Here is an 18,959-nt window from a genome sequence, read left to right as displayed (position 1 = left end):
ATAATTTGTTTTCTTCAATTATACCTCAATAAAGTTGTAAAAAAATTACACTGATAAATGATTGCTACTTCTCCAGTAAGAAGCCTTTCTAGTAATATCTGGTTCCTTGAAGAGTGGGGTTTTTGTTGTTGTTCCTATAAAACCTGTTTGTAAAAAAACATATTGAATGACCAATACCACTATCATTCTGTTATGCTTAATAGATATAACACTTTTTTCAATAAAAGTTAACTAGCACAAGGTCTGATATTTAGGGTAGATGCTAGGTAATAATTTTAAACAAGAAGTTAAAATGTGCTTGCTGGTCCCAGAACATGCTTTTTTGAGCCACTGCCACTAAAACCATCATGAACATAAGTCCTCAACGGAGACGATGGGCCATATGTGCTTGTGATAGTGTGATTTATAATATGAAACATATATTTGCTCTTAGTTGCTGTTTCTGGCACAGATCTTTTAAAGCCCTTAGAATTTCTTAAGTGATAAGAGTAATTAAGTTGTCTTGATATTCATATCAAACCCTTTTCAACCACATCTGAGTTTGTATTAATGAGGTGACTTTTGGAAACCACCTAAAGATGGGGGCTGGTTGCCAGGGGAACCAACCCATGAATAGAGGGTTGAAACTTTCAGTCCCACCCCAACTTCCCAGGAGGAGAGAGGGGCTGGAGGTTGAATCAATTGCCAATGGCCAACGATTTAATCAACTATGTAATGAACCCGTAGTAAAAACCCAGAAGGAGGCGGTTAGAGAGTTTCCAAGTTGTTGAGCCCCAGGCTTCCATGTGCCCCGGTGCTGGGCCCCAAACGCCACCAGGACATGAGCTCCTTTGTGAGGACAGAACCTCATCCTATGCATCTCTTCATCTGGCTGCTGACTCACTCCTTCAATATCCTTTGTAATAAACCAGTAGTCTAGTGAGTAAACTAGTTTCTGGAGTTGTATGAGTCGCTCTCACAAATTGACAGAATCCAAGGAGGGGTGTTTGGGACCTCTGATTTACCCAGTCAGAAGTGCAGATGACAGCATGGACTTGAAATTGGCATCTCAAGTGGAGGGTCATCTAGTGGGACTGGGCCCTTAACCTGTGGACTCTGATGCTATCTCCAGGTAGGCAGTGTTAGAATTGAGTTAAATTGTAGGACACCCAGCTGGTGTCCAAGAATTGTTTGGTGGTGTGAGGAAAAAACCCACATGCTGGATTGGGTGCTTGGATCATGGTACAGAATATTAGTGGTGGTAAAAAAAAAAAGTTTAATCAAATTTTCAAAAGACATCTGTTTTTATTTCTGACTACTCTTATTCATTAAGAAATGCTTTAAAAAAGTTAATTATGTCAACTATAATTATATACACATATAGTCACGGGATGTGGAGTAGAGTGTGGGAATGGAGTCAATGGAATTGTAACAGATAAGTATGATATCGGGGGTGGGAGGGCCGTGGATCAGTGGAGGGGGGTTTTTACTTTGTGAGGGGTGAAAAGGATAACTATTGCATTGTTCTATACACCTGAAATTAAAAAAAAAAAGTTAATTATCAGAGTTGATGGATGTGTTAAGTTGATTGTGGTAAATATTTTACAATGTATATCAAATTACCATGTTGTACACTTTAAATATATACAATATTATTTGTCAATTACACCTCAATAAAACTGAAAAAAAAATTCTAATTTCCATGATTTACACATTTCACCAATGGGAAATGAGAGCAGTTAAGAGTTTTTAGGGTTTTTGTACTTTTTAAATGGAATAAAAAAAGAATAATTAAAAAAAGAGAAGTCTGTTTTCAAAAAAGCAATTTCCTTGGGAAGTACAAAGTAACATTTTAGATGGTTATAACTGAAAACTGTGTTTCTAAGCACAACATGCACCAAATGTCACCTTTTAAATATCCTTAACATCATTAACATAAGCATAAATGTAAAGCCATAAATAATTAATAAAATTGAAAAACAATTTACATCAAGAAGGATACATTTCAACAATCTTCACAAGTAGTAGATTACCTGATCAGGAGGTTGAATATGTTGGACACACTGAAATATGTGAATTCCTTGAGCAGAAACAAGTAAAGGATGTAGAGAATGTTGAGACTGGCTTGTGGCAATCAGTGCAACCAAACTTCCCATGGAAACAAACTCTTTCATCATATCATTCAAAGCTAGAATTAAACAATATAGTGTAAGAGCTCAGTAAATATAAACATGAAATTTTAAAATTATACATTCATTAAAAATAATGATAACCTAAAGTCAAGCTTTAAGGCTTCTTCATACCTTTCAAAAATGAAATCTTCCAATCATTCATTACTTTGTCTGTTGAGGACCTAATACAGGCCAGGCTCTAATGGCATAGGAGGCACTGCAAATTCAGTCTGTATACTCGAACAATGCCTAGTGTTGTTCCTTCCCTTTGGATCTTATCAAATAAATGAAAAGGATGATATCGGGTTGTTAGACAAGTCATGACGTATTTTTTCTATGGTTTTCATTGTGAAAATGCGTCATGACTTTTTCAAAAACCCAATAAATTTCCATATTGTGTTCTGTTAATTAAGCAAAATACAGCTCATATTCCTATGACTTCCTGAACAATGTGTTTCCACCCCGATCTTGCAAGGTTTGGTTGGCATGAGGTTAAAACCAAAACAGGCATTAGTAACATATGAGGTGGAACAATTAAGTTCGCGAACTCATCCTAGAAAAAGTGCTACATACCTCATTGCTGAATATCACTAGTTACTTTCGAAGTACTCCTCTTGGGAAGCTATGCACTGATGCCAGCACCTAATCCACCCTTCAAAGCAATTTTGGAACTCATTTTCTGTAATGGCCATCAGAGCTGTCGTATTATGCTTGATGTCCTAAATGTCATCAAAATGTCTTCCTTTCCATATTTCCTTTATCTTTGGGTAAGGAAAGAAGTCATTGGGGGCCAAGTCAGGTTAGCCGGGAGGGTGTTCCAATACAGTTATTTGTTTACTAGCTAAAAACTCCCTCACAGAAAGTGTCGAGTGAGCTGGCTCATTATGATGCAAGAGCCATGAATTGTTGGCGAAAGGTTCAGGTCGTCTAACTTTTTCATGCATCCTTTTCAGCACTTCCAAATAGTAAACGTGGCCAACTGTTTGTCCAGTCGGTACAAATTCATAATGAATAATCCCTCTGATATCAAAAGAGGTTAGCAACATCGTTGCAATGAGTTCGTGAATTTAATTGTCACAGACCTTATATATCTGAGTCCTGAGCTAAAAATCTACAGTATTCCCTTAAACACTAGACTTAACAAATCTTGCACATGCTACAGGATTCAAAATGAAAAATTAATACTAGTTTATAATAATCCAAAACCACTATGATTGCACTGTGTATCTATTTTAGCTCCCAAGTAACTTGAGGCAGCTGAATACTGCCAAATCCTCCAGTGGCCTGCCCCTGCCCCCAGTCCTCTCACTTAATTCTAAACTCCAGAAGTGGGGTATTCCTAACATACCATGATTTCTTCTACCTCTGTGCCTTTGCCTGTGGACCACACTTCTTTGCTTCTTCATTAGCATGAAGCTGCTTCATGCTAATTTCTACTCCTCCATCAACTCATCTCAGTTTCAACTCCTCCAAGACGCCCTCCCTGATAACTCTTTACCCCACGCTGCCCCCAATTTGGGATATGTGCTCCTAAAGTACCTTGTATACACTTCTAGCAGAGCATATCCAATCACCTCCTAGACGTTTCACCTGGTCAAATTACCTATTCTTTGAATTTTTCTTTACTCACCTGTAAAACCAGGAGAATGTCTGCCTTTATAGTACAAAGCAATCCTGAGCCAAGAAACAGCAGTCAACACATGGTAGCTATCATTATTACTATCAGTATTCTGCACTAAAAATGTCCTTTTACTTTTCTTTCCCCTCCAGATTTTGAGGATACAGACTGTGCAAAATATTTGTCAGACAAGTATTTGTCAAATGAATAAAGCAAGAGTAAATCTGTACAATTAAGCAATTTTATCTTCATTAAATTTATAGGAGTGACACTGCTTAGTAAAATTATATAGGTTTCAAGTGTACAGTTCTATAATACATTGTCTATAATATTGCATTGCATTTCTTCTACATTATTGAATTTGGTGGCATATAGTCCTTTATAGTATTCTTGTATGATCCTTTATATTTCTGTGGTATCCGTTGTAACGTCTCTTACATTTCTGATTTTGTTTATTTGTGTCTTTTCTCTTTGTTCCTTAGTGAGTCTAGCCCAGGGTTTGTGAATTGTATTAATCTTTTCAAAGAACCAGCTCTTTCTTTCATTAATTTTTCCTTTTTTTTAAATTTTTTTATTGGGGAACAGTGTGTTTTTCCAGGATCCATCAGCTCCAAGTCAAGTAGTTGTAGTCAATCTAGTTGTGGAGGGTGCAGCTCCTTGGCTCATGTGGGAATCGAACCGGCAACCTCTGTGTTTTGAGCACTGCACTGTAACCAACTGAGCTAACCTGCTGCCCTTCCTATTATCTTTTTGTTCTCTATTTCATTGAGTTCTGCTCCAATTTTTATTATTTTCTTCCTTCTGCTGACTTGTGGGTTTCATTTGTTCTTCTTTCTCTAGTTCTTTAAGATGTAACGTTAGGTTGTTTATTTGGGATTTTTCTTGTTTCTTGAAATAGGCTTGTAATGATATAAATTTCCCTCTTATTACTGCTTTCACTGCATCCCAATAATTTTGATAGGCTATATTTTCATTCTCATTTTTTCTATATATCTTTTGATCTTTGACTCAGTCATTCTTTAGCAGCATTTTGTTTAATCTCCAAGTATTTGTGGCTTTTCCTGCTTTCTTTTAGCAGTTGATGCCCAATTTCATAGCACTGTGGTCAGAGAATATGCTTGGTATGATTTCAATCTTCTTAAATTTGCTGAGGCTAGTTTTGTGTCCCAATATATGGTCTATCCTTGAGAGTGTTCCATGTGCACTAGAAAAGAATGGGTATTCTGGTGTTTTGGGATGCAAGGATCTGTAAATGTTAATTATGTCCCTTTGGTCTAATGTGCCATTTAAGGCTGATATTTCCTTATTGATTTTCTGTTTGGATGACCTATCCATAGCTGTCAAAGGTGTATTTAGTTATTCTACTATAATTGTGTTTTTGTCAGTTTCTCCCTTTAGTTCTGTTAGTAGTTGCTTTATATATTTTGGTGCTCCCTGATTGGGAGCATATGTATTGATAAGTGCTATGTCTTCATGTTGTATTGTCCCCTTAATCACTATGAAATATCCATCTTTGTCTCATTACCATTTTTATCCTGAAGTCTCTTTCGTTAGATAAAAGGCTACACCTGCTTTTCTCTGGACACCATTTGCTTGGAATATTGTTTTCCACCCTTTCACTTTGAGTCTGTATTTGTCCTTGTAGCTGAGATGTGTGTCTTGGAGACAGCATATGGTTGGATTTTGTTTTTTGATCCAGTCTGCTACTCTGTACCTTTTTATTGGTGAGCTCAGTCCATTTACATTTAGGGTGATTATTGATATATGAGGGTTTCCTATAGCCATTTTATCTTTTGTTTTCTGGTAGCTCAGTGTCTCCATTGTTTCTTTGCCTTCATGTTTCTGTCTGTTATTTTAGTTTGGTGGTGTTATATTATTTTTTTCCCCTGTGTTTCCTCTTATTTTATGTTATGTGTCTCAGTTCTGGATTTTTTTTTTTTGAGTGGTTCCCATTGTTTCTGTAAAAGAAAGTTTCACGTATACAGTTTTTTTCCTTCAGCATGTTTATCTCCATTCCCCTTTGCAAATTCAGACCTTTACCATCCTCTCTTTTATGTTTTTGTTGTCACAAATTATTGCTATTTATGAGCTGCAATAGCAAACTGTCTTCTTTTCTTTTTCTCTTATCTCCTTTATTCTTTATGTTATGTTTAAGTGCATAGTGCCCTATTCTGTGTAGGGGTTGTCATTTCCTACTTCTGTCTGTCTGTGGATAATCTTACTCACAGTTTTGTATCCTTTTGTCTTTTTGTTTCAGGTAGAATAACATCCTTTAGTATCTTCTATAATGTAGGCCTTGTGATGGAAAATTCCCTCAGCTTCTGTGTATCTGGAAAGGTCTTTATTCCTCCTTCATGACTAAAGGATAACTTTGCTGGATATATTATTCTTGACTGGTAATTTCTCTCTTTCAATAGTTTGAATATTTGATTCTACTCCCTCCTGGCTTGTAGAGTTTCTGCTGAAAAGTCTGATGATAACCTACTGGGCTTTCCTTTGTTGGGTACTGTCTTCTTTTCCCTGGTTGCCTTGAGAATTGTCATTAATTTTTGGTGGCTCCAATAATAATGTACCCTGGAGAAGACCTGTTAGGATTGAGGTAATTAGGTGTTCTGTTTGTTTCTTGGATTCGAGGACCCAGTGCTTTCCACAGATTTGGGAAGCTCTTGTCTACAATTTGTTTGAATAGGCTCTCTGTTCCCTTCACCCTCTCTTCTCCTTCTAGTATACTCATTACTCTTATATTGCTCTTTCTGATGAAGTCAGATAGTTTTGAGGAGTTCTTTAATTTCTTCTAACTCTCAAGTCTCTCTCTTCTTCCAGTGTGCATCATTTCCAAATTTCTATCTTTGATATCACTAATTCTTTTTCCTCCATCTGGTCAGGTGTGTTTCCTAAGCTCACTATTTCATTCTTCATCTCTTTTATTGAGTTCTTCAGCTCTAGAATTTGTTTGGTTCTTTTTATTTTATTTTTATAAATTTTATTGGGGAACAGTGTGTTTTTCCAGGACCCATCAGCTCCAAGTCAAGTAGTTGTTTCAATCTAGTTGTGGAGGGCACAACTCAGTGTCCCGTGTGGGGATCAAACCAGCAACGTTGGTGTTATGAGCCTGCACTTTAACCAACTGAGCTAAGCGGCCACCCGTTTGGTTCTTTTTAAAAATTTCAATCTCTTTGGTAAAGAATTCATTTTATTCATTGATTTTATTTCTGAGTTCATTAAACTGCCTATCTGAGTTTTCTTGCATGTCAATGAGTTTTTTCAGAACTGCAATTTTAAATTCTCTGTCGTTTAAGTCACATATTTCCACGTCTTTATTTTCTGGAGATTTTTCATTTTTTGAACTGCCTTGTTACTTTGGTTATTCATGGTAATTGATGAATTATATGTCTTCCTGGGCATCTATAGGAATGAATTCTGCAGCAGGTTGATAAAAAAAGGTCTTTCTTTTGTTTTCCAGTAGGTGGTGCTGGAGCGTTTTATTTTTCTCTTGCTCTGTTGTTTTCTAGTGGTGGGAGATTTTCTGGAGAGACGAGTGTCTCCTTCGTGACTAGGTCACCTCGGCCTTGGCACCACTCCTGTGGAAGTATGTGGTGGGCGATGGGATTCTGAGCCCCTGAAATCCCAGTGTTACCACCCCTGCAGCCAGATGCAGAGCTCTGTGAGATGCAGGGCTGTTCCTATGCAACACACAAACATGTCTGAGAGACCTGTGATGCCTCTACTGGGATCAACCACCAGAGGTGTGGGTGGGTTGGGCTGGAAGAGGCGGCTGGCGTGTTTGTAGCTTTGTTTTCCTCCGAGTAACAGCGAATGCCAGACCACATCTGCCTCACCCCTATAGCTTCTCCCTTGTCACTGGGATTAGCTGCAGTGTGTGTTTGTCGCTCAAGAGCTGTCTCCAGCTCTTAGGGCTGTAGATACGCTGCTCTTTAATCTGACATTGCTGGTTTCTTGTGCTGCTAACAATGGGAGGGTGTGGGGGAGGCGAGCTCTGGGAATGTAAGGGAAGGTGGCCAGGCTCCGTGGCTTTGTTTTCTGCCTGGCAGTGAGAGCTGTTCGACCACAATTATAGCACTTCTGTATTCAGTCTTTGCCCTAAAGTCTCTGCCTCAATCGCTGAGTTCAGCCGTGCTATATGCTGATCACTCAGGCAGGAATGCTCGGGGCCACCGACAGTGCACCTGCAGGCTGAATCCTCCCCGCTCCTGGGACCACGGTGGCTCTGGGCTGCGTCAGCGGCCCCCGCCTCTGAACCTCTCCTTTCCCTCCTTCCCTGTTCGCCCTAATTCGCTGACCTTCAGATGTTTTGATGCACGAGTCTCTCAGACATGTTTGTGTGTTGCATAGGAAATCCTTTGTTGAATTATAGTTGTTCAACTTGTAACTTCAAGGGGAGAGATCAAGGGGGACCCCTCATGTTTCTGACATTACCTCACCCAATTAAGCAATTTCTAATCAGTATAGGAGAATGAAAAGGTCCCAAAGACTAATCATGAAGTTGCAGAATTTTCAAACTGCTCTTATACTACCAATTTTGCTAATACAGGACAACTGTAAAACACTATCAAAAGCTCAAAAGCAACACATAACATGGCATATATTCTATTCTCTCAATAGAGATTTACCATTAAGACCAAAAGTGCTGCCTGACCAAAGAAAAAGCCCTGAAGCCAGTGAATGGATGCGTTACCATTACCATGTGCCAGCCGCTGGCTCTGCATGGCCTCAGGACCACGCTCGTGCTCCGGGGGTGCAGGCAGGCCGACAACAAGATCGAGGTCATCCAGCAGAACAACAGAAGGCTGCCTCCATGCCGCCTCTGAGAAAGCTGCCTCTAGGGTTTTTTGTATATTTTCAAGCCTTTTCCCTTAACACAGAAGATATTAAATGGTTTTAATGTTATTTCAGGGCTAGAAAAGTTCAGACTGTCTTTTTAAAAGCATTAGAGAAGTTAATATTGAAAATTCGATCCATATTTTAAGATAGCCATCACTAAAATTTGTTAATCATTAACATGGTTTAATTAATACAGCAAAGAGCTCAGTAAAGTACTGAATTTTATAAAACTGAAAAAAAGGAATATGCTACTATAATCTCTGTATGTATTTTTTTATACCTAGCCTCATTCCACAGAGAATTTCAGATGGCTTACAACAAAATAGTGAAGGGTATGCAGGTCGTGGGAAAATGCCTACAGAGACTAGAATTGCTATCTTTGAATCATAATTTGGCTTCAAACTTCCTGGTGAATTACAAAGTTTTAATTTTTAAACTACTGAAAACATTCCAATTCATAAGCCAGTGTAGAGTTGTTGTTACTTTGTTCTAAAACAAAATTTTCACACGAGGCTTAAAGCAGGACTGTGAGAGATGGGCAATGTCTCTAAAACCACATTTATAGCATATGAATAAAGGACTGGATTTTCTATGGCTATTTCTTAGTTTCTTATCATGTACTAGATTAAAAATACTGAGAGTATAATGACTAATTTGGAATATATGGTAGCGGCAGCCAAGGGAAAAAAAATTAACTACTGAAAGTAAAATCTTTCCAATCTTTTAACTGAATAGATCAAAATACAAATGTTAAAGACTTAAAGTACCAAAGTGTATATGGTAAATTGTAATTCTCCTTTCTGCTGTCCACAGACATCCACTTTCTCTCCTCTGAGGCAACCATTCTACCCATAGCAATTCAGAGACAATTTATACCCATTGTATATTCAGATACTAAATTCTCAGAGTGAGATTTCCAGGAATATAGCCTAAAAAGAGTTTTGGCTAGGTAAAAAAAAAAAAAAAGGCCTCCATAAAATATGGAGAGTTTAAAAATTTTTGTTAAAAACATTAGAAAGCCAAAGGTTTAAAATTTCTAAGGAATTTCAATTTCTAAGGCATTTCAAATTAGCTATTTGTATGTGTTAGATTAACAGCATTAAATAATAACATGGTCTTTCTACCAAAAATAGGATTTATGTAGTGTTACCATATTCATACCTCGTAAAGCTTTACAGTCAACTATCTCCACATGGGCATCCAATGCATCAAATGCTTCTTTACAGATTGCTTTGGCTAATGTTGACTTTCCACTCCCCTAGAAAATAATTAATTCATAAGAACTCTGAATATACTCAATCACAGAAATAGCTTCTGTCACTGTGGTAACTACAAAGATTCAGCTTCATCAATCAAATATATATAAATAATATTATAGACTATATGATGCTAAATGTCAATTATAGCTCAATAAAGCTGGGGGGAACCCCACATCCCTGAAATTCTAGGATCACATCATGGTGAGTGGCATTTAACATAAAATTAACTGACAGGAAGGAGTAAAAATCTGGATTCAGGAAGTTGTATGAGACCACTGTAGGATAAGTGGGATATAACCACAGGGAAGGCTAACAGATGACAACACAATCTCAGGAATATAAACACCCTAGAAAGGGGCATTTCCCCATTCCAACGCCAACATCAATTTGTGGTAATACTAAAAATAATAAACTGCTTTGAGAAAGTTAAAAAAAAAAGAGAGAGAGAAAAAAAAGTATCCACCAATCTAGCTGTGTGAGATATGCAGGGGTTATTAAAATAGGGCTTTTCTTTTAAGCTGCTAGAAGCTGAGGATATCCTATGTTCATATTAGTGCCTATATAGAAAACAAACATCTAGTTTGTTAGTTAAAACAATCGCTGATGCTTAAATCTTTTACCTTTAAAAACAGGTAATGCTTCATGATTTGTTACTAGAAGGGAATAATATGAACATTAAATAATTATTCTAGATAAATGAAACTTATTCCTATTTAATTTCAATAATATTAATGGAAAAAATATTGCTCACTTCCCTATTATCTTAACTGTAATTTTAGTTCAGTTTCTTGGTGATTTACAGTATAATTGTGACCATCAATTAGTGTACAGAGACTTTTAAGGTAGGCAGAACTGTTTACTTTTATATTAAGTGACTCCAGACTATTCAGGGTTTTGATCCAGTGTGCACTTTCTCTTTTCAAGTAAAAGCTTAAGTTTTTCCTGATTATAAAACTACATGTAAAAAATACAAAATTGTAAATACTTATGAGTAGAAAAAGGTGAAACATCTTCTGTAATCACCCCTCCTCACAGAAGTAACCACTGTCAATTATTTCGATGTGTTATTGTTCCAGGCACTCCACACATATTTTATGTAAATTTATAAAGATAGGATTACAGTATTAATGCAGGTTTACAATAAATCATTGTCCAGGTTTACAATAAATCATTGTTCTCTATCAACAAATATAGAGCTGTACCTGCTCCCTAGTACAAAGCCACTGTGGGGATGTATTGGACTGTAATGTTTGAAAAGCTACTTCCTAAGTATATATTTATGCTGCTTCTAATTTTTACCTATTATAAGCTAAAATAAATATCTATACACATATATTTACTTGTTAGATTATACCTTTAGAATAAATTTGCAGCAGTGAAATTCACTGCAAAAGCTTTTTTTTTTTTACATATTTAAAATTTTGCTAAACATTGCTATAATGCTCCTATAAAAACATTGGTAGGGTTTTTTTTTTTTTTAAGATTTTATTGGGGAATTGGGGGAGAGGAACAGACAAGTTGCTGTTGTTTTGTTCTTCAGTCTAGTTGTGGAGGACGTTGCTTCACTGGCCCATGTTGGTATTATCATTGTGCTCTTCCCGGGTGAGGCAGATTGGTTGCCGGCCTCTGGACGGCCATTCACGGCGGCTCTTGGCAGCTCACACGGGCTGCCAGCTGCTCACGCTGGCTGTCAGCCACGCAGGGTAGCTTACGGCAGCCCACTGCAGCACGGGCTGCAGCCTATGCCGTCGCCGGCGACTCACGGCAGCCCAACTCCAGGTCGAGCTGTTGTTCACCATCTTAGCTGTAGAGGGCAATGTCACTGGCCCCATGTGTGATCCGAACCAGGGCCCTGCTGCTCAGAGCTGGTGTCCCAAGCCAGCTCTTAACCAATACGTCACTCGGCCAGCCCCCATTGGTAGGTTTTTATAGATCTTTTAATATATTTCCTCCCTCAGCCTACTATTATTTCTTATCATTGTTGTTTGTCTAGCTTTAACAGCCCTGCATCAGTTCTAATGTTTTGTTTTTCATTATTGTGGACTGGAAAAACAGCCAAGCTTATTGTGCAAAGACAGAAATTTAGCAGGCATCAACAAATACTACCATCATTATAGTTTACAGAATTGCACTTGTATTTAAAGTCAATGGGAGAATAAAGAAATGAGAGGTGCTGGAGTATACGCTTCACCTGTCAAAATCATTTGGCCTAATCAAAGAAATTCATATTTGTGTAGCACTTTTCAGTTTACAGAGCTTTTTCATGTATAATATATTTTTTCCTTAAATGAGGTAACCCTAAAACGGCAGATAAGAAACTAAAAACTACCTGAGGTCAAGCCAGTAAGTACAGGGCAGATGTGGGACTCAAATACAGGTCTGCTTGCTCTTCCTATGAACCATGCTACCTCTAGGTGAGACTCAGGAAGTCTGGCTTCTGATATTCCTTTTTCAAAATGAATATTCTACCATGATGATGCGTTTTGAAATCTGACTTAAGTAATCTCGGAACCACACTGAGTAGTTGCTGTATTTTACCAGGTTTGTGTATCTGGGATAAATCCCACTTAATTGTGGTGTGTAATTCTTTTCATATATTGATTGATTTGATTTGCTAATATTTTATGGAGAATTTTTGCATCTATGTTCATGAGATATTGGTCTGTAGTTTTCTTTTCCTGTAATGTCTGTCTGGTTTTGGTATTAGGGTAATGCTGGCCTTATAGAACAAGTTAGGAAGTATTATCTCTGCTTCTGTCCTCTGAAAGAGATTGTACTGAATTGGTATAATTTCTTTTCTTTTTTTCTTTTTATTGGGCAATTGGGGGATGGGAACAGCGTTGGGGAATCGGGGATGGGGAAACAGACAAGTTGCTGTCCTTTTGTTCTTTAATCTAGTTGTGGAGGACGTTGCTTCACTGGCCTAAGTTGGCACCATCATTGCGCTCTTCCCGGGCGAGGTAGATCAGTCGCCAGCTTCTGGACGGCCGCTCACAGCGGCTGCTGGCTGCTCACATTGGCTGCTGGCTACACACGGTAGCTCATGGCAACCCACTGCAGCAGGGGTTGCAGCCTACGCTGTCACCGGCGACTCACGGCAGCCCAGCTCCAGGTTGAACTGTTGCTCAGCATCTTAGCTGTAGAGGGCAGTGTCACTGGCCCTCATATGTGGGATCCGAACCGGGGCCCTCTGGTGTCCCAAGCCAGCTCTTAACCAATGCACCACTCGGCCGGCCCTGGTATAATTTCTTAAGTGCCTGGTAGAATTAACCAGTGAACCCATCTGGGCCTGGTGCTTTTTGTTTTGGAAGATTATTAACTATTGATTCAATTTTTTTAGATATAGGCCTTTTTATATTGTCTTTTTCGTCTTGTGTGAATTTTGGCAGCTTGTGTCTTTTAAGGAATTGGTCTATTCATCTATGTTATCAAATTTGTGGGCATAGAGTTGTTTGTTACTATTACTGCTTAATTATCCTTTTAATGTTCGTGGGATCTGTAGTGATGTCCCTTCCCTCTTTCATTTCAGATATTAGTAATTTGTGTTCTCTCTCTCTTTTTTTTTTTTTTGGTTTGCTCCAATTTTTTATGGGGCTGTTACACAGGGATTTTTCTCTGTGATAATCCACTGGGTTTACAATTTGTGCACTTTGTTATTTGTGCCCTCCATTTAAACTTAAAAATTTAAAAATATGCAAAAATAAAATCAAGCAAATTTCATCATGGCTTTTCCTTGTTCTTATGATAAATTCATAATTCTTTTTTCCTCTTTTCCATTTCCAGCTTTATTGAGATATAATTGTCATAACTTTGAATAAGTTTAAAAGAATAAGTTTAAAGTATACAACATGATGATTTGATATATTTATATATAGAAAAATGATTACCACAATAGGGTTAATTAATACCTCCATCACCTAATTACCATTTCTTTTTTGTGGTAATAGATTTAAGATCTATTCTCTTAGCAACTTTGAGATATATAATACAGCACTGTAATCACCATGCTGTATGCTATATCATCTCTCTTTTTTCTTAGCTTGGCTAGAGGCTTATGAACTTTATTGATCTTTTCAGAGAATCAGCTTTTGGTTTTACTTATTTTCTCTATTGATTTCCTGTTTTCAATTCACTGATTTCTGCTCAAGTCTTATTATTTCTTTTCTGCTTACATTGGATTCAATTTGCTCCTCTTTTTCTAATTTCCTAAGGTGGAAACTTATATTGGAGTAGTTGCTATGTCTTAAATAAGAATGAGAAGAAAGCAGCTAGGCTAGTAACAGGTGAAAAAAAGTTATTATATTGGAGTTAAAAGTGAACAGAAATGAAAAAGCCTTAAAATTTTGAATTGCAAAAAAGCACAAAGAATCATAAAGACCATATTGTATCCCTGGCACCAATACTGTGTTGTAGAGAATAAAACTCCAAGTGCTTTAAAAGGGCAGGGAACCTCAGGCAAAACTGACAAAGTTTAAAGAGAGAGGGCACAATCACCAATATCAGGAAACAGGACATCACAACAGATTCCACAGCCATTAAAAGGATAATAAGAGAATACCACAAATAATTTTATGCTCTTAAATTTGACAACTTAGAAGAAATGGAACAATTCCTCAATAACTACCAAATGTCTGCCAAGATAAAATAGACAATTAAGGAAACTGAATTTATAATTAAAAAATTAACAGTAAAGTATTCTCCAGGCCCAGATGGTTCCACTGGAGTTTTTACCAAACATTTAAAGAAGAATGAACACCAATTTTATATAATCTCTTCCAGAAAACAGAATAGTAGGGAACACCTCTCAACCCTATTATCCTGATAGCAAAACCAGACACAGACAGTATAGAAAAAGAAAACTATAGACTAATATCATTCATGAAATTAGATGTAAAAATCCTCAACAAAATATTAGCAAACAGAATTCAGCAATGTGTAAAAAAACAATACATCACAATCAAGTGGGATTTATTACAGATATGCAAGGTTGGTTCTACATTTGAAAATCAATCAACCCTATCAATATGCTAAAAAAGAAAAATCATATAATCTTATCTATTGATACAGAAAAAGGGCAGAAGGAGCATCACCTTATTCATCACCACTTTCCCAATATCTAATAGCAGGTACTCAAAAATGGTACTGAAGGAATGAATGCTTTCCATGTCTCATATTAATAATCCTATATAATAGGTGATCAAACCCCCAAAAAGAGAAATTAAATGTTATTAGTGAAATTAGCACATTTTAACCACATACCTTTCCTCCTGTGAGTAAAAGGGCTCCATTCCTAAGTCCTGCCACAAGGGACATTAGCTGCCGAGACAAAGGGCGTCCCAGGAGGCTATGAGTGATGTGCTCCATGGAGGATACAGCTAAGGAATTTACTCCTCTGCAAAACATGTAAGTAGTTGCATGATAAAACACCAAAGCAGAACAAAATCTAGCCATAAAAAATTGTGAAACTTTCCTTCCAAAGCTAGTTACTGATTTTTAAAAGAGTAAAATCTTAGAAATTCTCCTTTACTTGAAAGTATATATATTGAATTAATGCCAAATCTGAGTCACAGCTTTTAAAACTAGTTTTTTATTTTCAAACATAGGCAATAACTAAAAGTTTTTTCCTAACAGGATTCCTTAAGGATTTTGTCTTAACATACACAAACACTGCTTCTCATAATGATTCCTGTTTTGGTAATCAACACAATCATAAATGGGTGCTTTTGAAGTGTTAGGATAATTGAAGATTTATTTCCTCTTAAATGCCGCCTTTGAAATCCAGTTTCAATCTGTAGATTATACAAATATGAACTTCAGCCTAATTCTTGACTCTGACTACCATTTTATTTCTGATAAATATAATAAATTCCTAAAATTAGAGTCTGAACTGAAGAGCTTTTACTTTATATGTGAATATTATGCTATATTTAAACATTGTTACTTTATGGTTTAAACTTTTTACTAAAACATTTACAGACTATACTATTATAGGAAATCAAAACACTACTACTACATCTACTAAAAGCCTCTGTGAAGAATTCTGAGAGGTAATATTTATATGAGATCTCATGTTGTATAAGAAATAAAGAAATTTAGAGTTTTTTCTCAGATTTGTCTAAAAAGTTGAGGAAAACACAAATAATTCCAATTATTAGTCATTATTAATAACTAATAATTCCAGTTAATACTGAAGAAATAACTTAATTTAAAATATTTTTAAGCATTCAACTAATGTTTATAAATTTAACTTTTAAAATAAATTTATTAGCTCTAAGAATTATTGTTTTATTCAAGCACACCTGATCTAGGTCACACCTAGTTGCTTTCTTCTCACAAATCAAATCTAAAAGGAGACTTTGGATCAAGATGGCACAGTAGGCAAACACCTACTCCCACAACCACATCAAAATTATAATGAAATTATAGAACAACCACCCTTGAGAATCACCTGAAGATAAGCTGAACAGAAGTCCTATAACTCAGGCTATAAAGAAGAAGCCACATCAAGACCACTAGGAGGCGCAGAAATGCAAAATGGGTTGATCCCACAACTATGGGGGGCAGTTAAGAATCGGAAGGGATATCTCAGCTGCAGAGACACTGCTCCCCAGCCCAGGGTTCCAGTGCTGGAAAGAGAAGTCACAATTTCTGACTGAAAATCAGTGGGAAATCTCTCCAGGTGAGACAGAGGGCTGCTGTAAACCCAGGCATTCCTTTAAAGGGACTGAGCACAGACTCACTTGCTCACAAACACTCGCCCTAAGCTCCAGCAAAAGGACAGCGGGTCAAAAAGTGCCAGGGACAAATAGGGAGAAACTGAATTGTCTGGCTTTGCGGTGAGTGCTGGAGGGGCAGCTCTCTTGGAGACTAAAATGCCAGAGGACACCACTGTTCCTTTGTTGAGCCCTCCCCCCACCACAGAGCCTGCAGGCACAGGCGGGCACCAAATCTGAGTCTCCATTAACCTGGCTAATGCCACTCTCACCCCACCCTAGCAATTCTCTGAAATCCCGTCCCACCCAATTCTCAAGCCTGACCTGACCCTCTCTCAGAGGCTAATACACACAAGCAGCTGGCCTGGGCCCACAATATGGACTTTCCTAAAATCTCCCAAGGTCCATAAACCCTGACAAGCAGTGGCTGGCTTCGGTGTGCCCTGAACCTCTGCTAAGGGGCCCCAAGCCTGGCACTAGTGGCAGCAGCCTCGGTTCACAGCACAACCACTCTCAGTGCCTCCAAGCCCATCATAGGCAGCAACTAACTGTAGATCATTCTGTACCTCCTACCAGGTTTCCCTGTGCCAAAAAAAGGCAGCAGCTGACCTTGGCCAGCACTGGATTCTCTTCCAAGAGGCCCTAGAACCAACACACTTGGTGGCTGGCTTCAGAGCACCACCCAATTAGCACCAAAAATGACACACCCAAAGGGTGGACTCAGCAGGCACCAGAGCCCCACTAATATGAGTCCCACTCTGTGGGGTCAGCCCATACACAACAGCTTGTCCACTGTAGTCGTAGTCAGACCTCACTGACAGTCAGCCTGAGGGTCAATCCTACCCACTGATGTGCCAACAGCAACCAAGGCTCAAGCTACAACAAGAGAGCACATACAACCTCACAAGGGACACCCCTGGAGCACCCAACTCAGGTGAATAGGGAGACTGAGCAACTGGGACCCACAGCACACCTACTACATAAGGCCACTCTATTAAGACTGGGAAGCATAGCATCCCTACCTAATACATAGAAACAAACATAGTGAGACAGCCAAAATGGAGAGACAAAGAAACATGTCCCAAATGAAAGAACAGGACAAAACTCCAGAAAAAGAACTAAACAAAATGGAGCTTAGCAATCTACCAGATGCAGAATTCAATACACTGGTTATAAGAACGCTCAGGACTGGCTGAGTGGCTCAGTTGGTTAACAGCTCGCTCAAGAGTTTGAGCTCTGAGCAACAGCGGTTTGATGCCCGGCCCAAGCTGAGCTGCCACTGAGCTGCCAACAGGTGGCTGGATGGCTCAGCTAAAAAAACAAACAAACAAAAAAACGCTCAATAAACTTAAGTGAAGAACAGGTGATCTCAGTGAGAACGTCAACAAAGAGATAGGAAATAAGAAAGGAGATAGGAAACATAAAAAAGAACCAGTTCAGAAATGAAGAATACAATGACTGTAATGAAGAATATATTAGGTAAAATCAACAGCAGAATAGATGAAGCAGAGGATCAAGTCAGCCAGTTTAGAAGATAAGGTAGCAGAAAGCGCCCAATCAGAACAGGAAAAAAAAAGGATAGTTTAAGGGGTTTCTGGGACAACATCAACTGTAACAACATTTGCATCACAGAAGTACCAGAAGAAGAAGAGAGAAAGGTAAACACTGAAAGCCTATTTGAAGAAACAATGACAGAAAACTTCTCTAACCTGGTGAGGGAAATAGACATACAAGTCCAGGAAGTACAGAGTGTCCCAAACAAGCTGAACACAAAGAGGCCCACAACAAGACACATCGTAATTAAAATGCCAAATGTTAAAGACAAAGAAAGACTCTTAAAAGCAGCAAGAGAAAAACAGTTTGTTACCTACAAGACAGCTCTCATAAGACTGTCAGCTGATTTCTCAACAGGAACTTTGCAGGCCAGAAAGGATTGGCATGAAATAGTCAAAGTGATGAAAAGCAAGGACCTACAACCAAGACTACTCTACACAGCAAGACTATCATTTAAAGCTGAAGGAGAGGTAAAGAGCTTCCCAGACAAGGAAAAGCTAAAGGAGTTCATCAACACCAAACCAGCATTGCAAGAAATGTTAAAGGGACTTCTTTATGAAGAAGAAAAAAGTAAAAAATAAGAGTAAAAAAATATTGCAAAGAGAAAAATTCTCACTGACAAAGGCAAACACATAATGAAATTTAGGATCAACCAACACTAAAGTTGATACAAAGGTTAAAAGGTAAAAGCAGGAAGATCATGTGTGATTACAACAGTAAATTAACACATTAAGCATGGGGCATTTAAATATATAGATGCAAATCTGCATCACTGGTCCACAATATGTTAAGACACACACACACACACACACACACACACACA

The 18,959-nt window shown here is 38.0% G+C and overlaps 1 protein-coding gene across 2 annotated transcripts in view; it reads right to left on the bottom strand.

Annotated features, from left to right (window-relative positions):
* The window catches only part of PEX1 (peroxisomal biogenesis factor 1), a 64,015-nt gene that overhangs the window by 24,124 nt on the left and 20,932 nt on the right, over positions 1-18,959 (bottom strand). For both annotated transcript variants that reach the window (XM_019627606.1, XM_019627608.1), the window contains exons 10-13: positions 15,129-15,261; positions 9,772-9,868; positions 8,471-8,641; positions 2,013-2,167 (exon numbers count right to left, since the gene is read on the bottom strand). In XM_019627606.1, coding sequence (XP_019483151.1) covers positions 2,013-2,167; positions 8,471-8,641; positions 9,772-9,868; positions 15,129-15,261 — 556 coding nt within the window. The remainder of the gene's footprint in view (positions 1-2,012; positions 2,168-8,470; positions 8,642-9,771; positions 9,869-15,128; positions 15,262-18,959) is intronic.

This window comes from Hipposideros armiger, unplaced genomic scaffold (assembly GCF_001890085.2).
Source record: "Hipposideros armiger isolate ML-2016 unplaced genomic scaffold, ASM189008v1 scaffold_737, whole genome shotgun sequence".
NCBI classification, from domain to species: domain Eukaryota; kingdom Metazoa; phylum Chordata; class Mammalia; order Chiroptera; family Hipposideridae; genus Hipposideros; species Hipposideros armiger.
The sequence above is the reverse complement of the archived record's forward strand: the minus strand, read 5'-3'. Positions and strand labels throughout refer to the sequence as shown.